Source organism: Micropterus salmoides, unplaced genomic scaffold, assembly GCF_014851395.1.
Source record: "Micropterus salmoides isolate LMB-PRFRI ecotype aquatic unplaced genomic scaffold, ASM1485139v1 Ms_hic_scaffold_3704, whole genome shotgun sequence".
Classification (NCBI taxonomy): Eukaryota; Metazoa; Chordata; class Actinopteri; order Centrarchiformes; family Centrarchidae; genus Micropterus; species Micropterus salmoides.
In genome coordinates this window covers 2,880-10,769 of record NW_024043045.1, presented here as the reverse complement: position 1 = coordinate 10,769, position 7,890 = coordinate 2,880, and the positions used below count along the sequence as shown (strand labels likewise).

The 7,890-nt window shown below is 40.5% G+C and overlaps 1 protein-coding gene across 1 annotated transcript; it reads left to right on the top strand.

Moving 5' to 3' along the window:
- The first annotated feature begins 1,220 nt into the window (after positions 1 to 1,220).
- LOC119884829 lies at positions 1,221 to 6,990 on the top strand. The gene is made up of 6 exons (XM_038695130.1): positions 1,221 to 1,607; positions 1,695 to 1,817; positions 2,208 to 2,333; positions 5,082 to 5,186; positions 6,485 to 6,563; positions 6,724 to 6,990. The coding sequence occupies exons 1-6, from the start codon at positions 1,471 to 1,473 to the stop codon at positions 6,988 to 6,990; spliced, it is 837 nt and encodes a 278-aa protein (XP_038551058.1). The 5' UTR covers positions 1,221 to 1,470.
- The last annotated feature ends 900 nt before the right edge of the window (positions 6,991 to 7,890 follow it).

Here is a 7,890-nt window from a genome sequence, read left to right as displayed (position 1 = left end):
ACTTCCCAGTATAACTGGAACGCACCATTATCACTGCAGTCTGTAGCTGGTATCTGTGTAAAAAAAACACCTGTACATAAACAACAACCTGCCGGATCAGTTCTTTTATTTATTGATTATCTCCATCTGTATTATTTATTTATCTTCTGATGAATGTGAATTAATTATTGAAGAACCCAGAATATGATCATGGTGTCTTTTGATTTTTTTAGACAACACTTTTTTTTCAACACTTTGGAGGCTTTGAAGTTGCTTTGATAGTTTTACAACAAGATCGTCTTTAGTTAGGGTTTGTTTCTTGCTGTCTAATGTTTGTAGTAGTTGTTCACTTCTTAATTCATTTGATAGTCTGAAGAACTCTTGTGTTTGAAGAGAAATCTACATGTTGGCTTATTGATTTAGTGGAATGAAATAATATGATGAACAGCTGATGTTCATTTCCTTTCTTCAGCTGTCAGAAAACAAACTACATTGGAGTTTCAAACCAGCGTCTCCACCAGCGTGGAGTCCAGCATGTTCTCATTACCAAAGCATCAAATATCTGTGCTTTGTCACGTCTTTTGGTTTCTGGTACCAATGCATATGGCATCCTTTCACATCATAGTCTAACGCTAAATCAACTGCGTGCCGTTTTCATATAAATAACCGAGAAGTCAGAGTAAATGTTGGAGAAAGACACTTAACCCCTAGGTGTGACCGCTGACATGTATAGCAATTGTAAGTTGCTTTGGATAAAAGTGTCCGCTAAATGAATAAATGTAAATAAGAACAGAAAATTGATCAGACCTGAAGAAGTTCATGGTAAGAAACTTTAGGTTTCCAGCTTTCCATAAATTTTTATGCGTATTTGATCTGTTAACTGGTTACATATGTGGTATCTTATTTTAAATTTACATTTTGACGTATCTTCGCCCATCCCTGCTAACGTTTCCTGTCAGACCTGAAGGGGATGACTATTTTGTCTTTGGTGGGGGCGGGGTGCTGCATGCTGGTAGAGCTGAGGTCTATTTGATTAAAATCAGCACCAATAATTAAAACACCATCTGTAATGTGACCAGGACATAGCACAAAAATCTGAACCGTGTACATTGGCATTCTCTACTGACCCCTCCCCACATCCACGGCTATTCATTCTAGCATCTCTGTGGGCCCTTCTCATATGAGTGTCCTTTCTACTCAGACCCCTTTCCCCTCCAGAGTTTGTGTCATGTTTCCTATCAGTCCTTCAATGAATGTAGTCGCTCCTCCATGCAGGTGTGTGTGCTGGGCTGCAGCTTCATGCCTCCATCTAGTGGACTGATAGTAGAAGTCCAGCAGCTGATGGCAGCTTCCTCTGCCTCACGCTGCTGTCTGACTGCATTCAGCTGCCACTGATATGAAACAGAAACTAGCAGCCAATCAGTGGAGGAGCAGCTGATCTTTTTCCAGGAGGAATGATGGAAAGGAGGATTTGAGTTGATGTGCAGATGAATGATTTGTGTTTCCTCTCCAGGTGAAAGTGGATGTGAGTTGAGCAGCATGAGTCAGTGTGAGGACAGAGAGGAGGGAGTCCCTCCCTCTAAAAGCACTCTGTGTGGGGAACATGACAGCCAGACCAAAGCTCAGAGGTGAGATGAGGATCTCTAACTGTCCAGGACTCAAATCACTCCACCATCATTATTCACTCTCAAAGCTCTGTGTGTGTTGTGTTGAAGCCCAGTGCTGCAGAGACCAAACTTCTCTGGACCTGGACCTGGACCCAGCTGTGTCTCCTTCAAGAGTGACCAGTCAATGGTTGATATCATTGATTTTAAGAGAGGACATGTGTCTGACAGACAGTGAGTATCAGTCAGTATTAAACAGTGTTGGCCAATCAGAGCTAAATGTTCATGTCTCCCTCCTCATGTTGCTCCCTGCTGATGTTTGTCCTCATTAAATCCAGTCTGACCAGTTGTCCTTCTAATGTCCATGTTCTCCTAGAATGATGATGAAGGTCAGAGCCAGATTAGGATTAAAGGACAGGTCCACGTGTTTTCCACTCTGTCCCTAAACAACACTGACATGCCCATATGTCCACTGAAAGAGTTGGTGGTGGCTGTAGCTTTATGGGAAAAGAAACCAACGATGCTTTTATTGAGCTTTAGAGAAGCTGCTAGTTTCTCCTGCAGCTTCTCTGGCCAAAGACTAAAAAGTGAATTTCCATCCCTGGTGGTCTTCCTCTCTAACAGGACAACTTATGAAGGACCAGACTCTGCTGGACCTGGACCTGAGCCCAGCTGTGTCTCCTTCAAGAGTGACCGGTTAATGGGAGGCTTCAATGATTTTAAAGGAGGACAATGCTCTGCTGCAAAGAGGTCAGCTGTTAATAACATTAAAATATTACTGATTCATGTTCAGCTGTTACCCAGAGAAGTTCATCTCATACATTTATATTCTCAAATCAGGTTGCTCTTTGAGAACTACCCACACTTCTTCTGTAAATTTAGGCAGCCTCAGTTGCTTCTCTCTCTTCATGTAATCCCCTTTAGGCTTGATGATGTAAAGATTAAGGCTCCATTGGGGCCACACCATCACTTCCAGGACTCCTTGTCCTTCTTTAAGCTGAAAATTGTTCTTAATTGTGGGTCTTTGTCATGCCACAGAATAAATCTGGGACCAATTAGATGCCTCCCTGTTGGTAATGCTGAATGATGAATAAGTATTGTTATTGTTATTAGTATTAGTTTGTATTGTTATTGTTAAGTTTCTTCAAAAGAGCATGGACAGCACATCTGGAAACCTCTGTCTGCCTTGAAATGAATGCCTGGGAGAGACCTTGTTGATGCAGTTTAATTACCTTGTGTCTTGTTGCTGTGCTCAGTCTTGCCATGTTGAATGACTTTGACAAGAAACAGTCTTCAGCCAACCTCACCTTGTTAGTTGAGTTTGGTTATCCAGGTAGCCCAGCTCCTCCAGGATGGCACATTCATACGTGCTGTCGCCTAAGGGCGATACTGTACAACACATTATGGCCTCAGACAAAGTGACGTTAACACCGAATTTTCAGGATGTAACCAGTCTTTAAGAAAGAAAACATAATATTACAAGACTAACTAATTTCATGAGTATCCTCTTCAGACTGTTTGTCCGACACAGTTTGGGACTCCATGTTGCATGTGAAACTGAAACTAACTGAAACACTTCTGATGGGCAGAAATCTCACCACAAATCCACACACATGAAACCTCAGCACCTCTGATAAAGTGCAGCTCACAGTCCCAAACAGCAAGTCTGCACCTAAGTTTTTAGATGTTTTTATATTGCAAAACTCTACCAGCTACATCATGTTCACACCACTGTGAACTTTATACACGTGTGGGCTGGCCAGCACTGGAAAATCGTAGACTCAGTCATTGGTATATGTTTATTTATAAGGGTATTCTGCGTCTGCTCCCCTCATATCTGTGTGAATATATTCAACCAAAAGGGGCTGGACTGTATTCTTTACGCTCACAAGACTCACTGCTACTGTCTGTACCAAGTGTCCGCACAGAAGCTGGTAAGGTGGCATTTCACTTTTCTGCCCCCACAACATGGAACAATTTACAAAAATTCTGGAAATTAAAGGAACTGGTTTCAATAGGCCAATTTAAACTCTTGCTCAAAGGTTTGGAAATGAAATCTATGGTTTGTAAATGTTTTTAAATAGTCTTATGAAATTGTTATGAAATTGTCTGAAATGTACTGAATTGTTGTGTCTTGGCCAGGACTCCCTTGAAAAAGAGATTAGTAATCTCAATGGGATTTTCCTGGTTAAATAAAGGTTTAATAATAATAATGGGTGTAGCACAAAATTCTGGACCTCTTTGCAGAAGCATTCTTAACGGGCCCCTCCCCGCATCCACAGCTACTCATTCTTGTATAGTGTTCTAGTATACCCCCAGTCTTACGCTCCTGAGCTACGTTACCGCTCAGTCACAAGTATAGGGATTCTCAGCGTGAGAGTGGGTTCACTTGATTAATATCACGGCGAATGCTGGTGTTGCATGAGCTGGACGGAGCCGATTAGCTCCGTGAGTCGATGTCACTGCACGATATATATATATATATATATACGATATATATATGTATATATATATATATATATATATATATATATATATACAACACATACACACACATGTGTGTGTGTATATATACGATATATATATATATATATATATATATATATATATATATATTATATATTATATATATATATATATATATATATATATATATATATATATGTGTGTGTGTGTGTGTGTGTATATATATATATGTATAGTATATGTATACACCCAGGGCCCACTGCACCAGTGTAATGTCTGACAATGGCTCGTGGGGGAAGGATGTGCCTTCCCAGACCATCACTGAACCACTGCCATACCGAAAGGCATGCTGGATGAGGTTGCAGGCAGCATAAAGTTCACCACAGTGTCTCCAGACTCTTTGTCTGTCACATGTGCTCAGTGTGAACCTGCTCTTATCTGTGAAGAGAATGTATATGAATATGTATATGTGTGTACATATATATGTGTGTGTATGTATATATGTGTATATATATGTATGTTAATTTCACCTATACGTAGTAAGATGCGTTATATTAATCAGGAGTGATACAAATATGACTACATCCTTCCTTAACTCAAATAATTGTAAACAGAGGAATTAATCAAATGGGTATAATTACTCCCTGAGTGGCAGCAGGCAGAAATCAGTGAGTTAAACGATGGGATTAAACTGACCCACCTCTACTTCTTAACTCTAAAAAATGCAGACTGATGTTGGGAAAGTAATCTAAACAATGTTGTTGATAGGAGGATCAGTTAGTAGACTTTGGCGTGCTGGTTTAGTTTCAGACCAACTTAAAACAGTGAAAACTTGTGAAGTCAGCTAACTGCAGAACATACAAGTCACTTTTGTTTTTCCTGCAGCTCTTTACTGGGGTATCTAGAGTGGCAGAAAACAGTTCTGTTGGATAGCCAGACAAAACAGAGAGAAAATGTCAAATGACTCCGCAACATATCGTCTGACTGTGTTCTGGTTGGGTGTAGATTATATTTTATTTTTATGTATTTCAGATGGAAGCTGGAAACACTAGAACCCAGCTGTGTGTCAATGAAGAGTGACAACTCTATGGAACCTCCTATATGCTTCAAAGATGGACGTCACTCTATTGATCCAAGGTGAGGATTTAAAACTGATTACAAAAAACTACAATAAAAAAACAGTGTGTTTGTATCAAAAACTCAGTTTTCAGATTTCCATTTTTTAAACATTTCCTGACTTATAATGAAGTTCTCTGAGGACAATGGCAGGCCAACATGGAGACAATGTTAGTAAAGTTACACCTAATGAAAAGGCCAATAGAAAACTAGACTTGTTTAGAACTCTTGCAATTGTTTGTCTTATTACATTGTGCACAATGTCCACATCAAAAGTTTTGTTCCCCAAAAAGTAAAGTACCTCAGCTGACAGCAGCATAACGGTGCATCACATCAGGCTGGAGTTCTGCCACTGTCAACATGTCTGTCTATGCAGAGGAGGGTGTTATGGATAACTGCAGAAGATCACCTTTTACCAACTTCTCTGAACAATACCTGTGCCTGTTTGCATACATGTAGCCCAGAGAAGTATTCAGTGTGAAATCAGGCTTAGCTTTGGTTTTCTCTGGTTTTATTTTTTTATTTTCCTTATGTTTCACTCACTTCACCTGCCACATGTCTATTGTGACTACCAATTGGCACTGGAGAGGTAAAGTCCAATTATCTTGTGTGAGCTGTGCATTGCTGTCCACAGTGTCAATAAGAGCTTGAAATACTAAATCTGACAAGCTGGTGTACCAACACAGTAAACCAGAAGCTACACAGAAATGCAGACTGGACTGTTGAGTCACAGTGGGATCAGCAGTATGAACTATAATTTAATGTCAGGAGAAACTATCTGATTCAATGTTGTAATCAACACTTTAACTCTAAGGACCTTTCCTTGTATTTTTCTCTGTTTAGACAGACACAATGGGAGCTAATCCTAAATTATGTAATGGGACTTTTCTTCTAGTGAGCCTCCTGAAATAAAGATTTAATCCTGACATCATTGTTTTATTTTTTGCAAAGGGTCAGACAAACATACAGACTGCCATCAGCGTCAGAGTGCAATAAGTCTGAAAAGTGTAATAACAGAGCCAGTGAAGAAACATGTTACTTTACATTAGTCTATATTACTATTTATATAGTTTATTATGCAGCTGGGAGGAACTACCCTAAGATGATGACACTTTATTTCCTATCAAGGACAGTCAGATATGAAATCCTTTAACAAGCTACCTTCCCATGAGAACTGCTTTCCAACAACATAGTAACATAGTAAACAACATTGTAAAGCATTAAGCACCACATGGTGAAACCTATAATACTAAGACACATAAAGGTAAACAGTAAATACTGTAAAACATACAATTTTCATCACAATGATTCCTCCATAGAGTCGACCAGGAGAGCTCAGAGGTTCCCAGTGGTATCTCTGCCCAGCAGCATCAAACACACCTGGACTCCATATTTATGGTCTGTACATGTACACAACTACTTTCCATCTATACTGTTCACAATAATCTCCACGCTGCACTTTTTAGACCAGTGGATTGTCAGTCTGTCCAACATGGATCTGATGTTTGGTTCCATGATTTGACTTTGATTGTGTCCTTCATATAATATTCTGTTCCAGCTGCTGGAGGAGAACATTGTCACTTTTGTGAAGAACGAACTGAAGAAGTTCCAAAAGGTTCTGAGTTCAGATTACCCAGAATTCTTAGAGAGTCAGATGGAGGATGAGAACGTGTTGGACGGTGAGGAGAAAGAGCAGAGGAGGAGCAGCAAAGAGGCTTTTCTGAAGATCACACTGCACTTCCTGAGGAGAATGAAGCAGGAGAAGCTGGCTGAGCGTCTGCAGAGCGGTAAGAGTATTTCTCTAAATATTTTACATGCTGAATAAACGGGACATTTACTGATATCTCAAGGGATGGAGGGCAATACGTTTATATATGCATTTCTTAGAACTGTCAAATTATTTATGATCTTATTTGTTTTGTGTTCGTTCAGACACATTTGCTCCAGTTTGTTTCCAGCATAAACTTAAATCTAAGCTGAAGAAGAAGTTCCAGTGTGTGTTTGGGGATTGCTAAAGCAGGAAACCCAACACTTCTGAACCAGATCTACACAGAGCTCTACATCACAGAGGGAGGGACTGTAGAGGTCAATGATGAACATGAGGTCAGACAGATTGAAACAGCATCCAGGAAACCAGCCAGACCAGAAACAACCATCAGACAAGAAGACATCTTTAAACCCTCACCTGGAAGAGATGAACCAATCAGAACAGTGATGACAAAGGGAGTGGCTGGCATTGGGAAAACAGTCTTAACACAGAAGTTCACTCTGGACTGGGCTGAAGACAAAGCCAACCAGGACATACAGTTCACATTTCCTTTCACTTTCAGAGAGCTGAATGTGCTGAGAGAAAAAGTACAGCTTGGTGGAACTTGTTCATCACTTCTTTCCTGAAACCAAAGAAGCAGGAATCTGCAGGTTTGAAGAGTTCCAGGTTGTTCATCTTTGACGGTCTGGATGAGTGTCGACTTCCTCTGGACTTCCACAACAATGAGGTCCTGACTGATGTTACAGAGTCCACCTCAGTGGATGTGCTGCTGACAAACCTCATCAGGGGGAACCTGCTTCCCTCTGCTCGCCTCTGGATAACCACACGACCTGCAGCAGCCAATCAGATCCCTCCTGAGTGTGTTGACATGATGACAGAGGTCAGAGGGTTCAATGATCCACAGAAGGAGGAGTATTCTGGAAGAGATTCAGAGATGAGGAGCAGGCCAGCAGAATC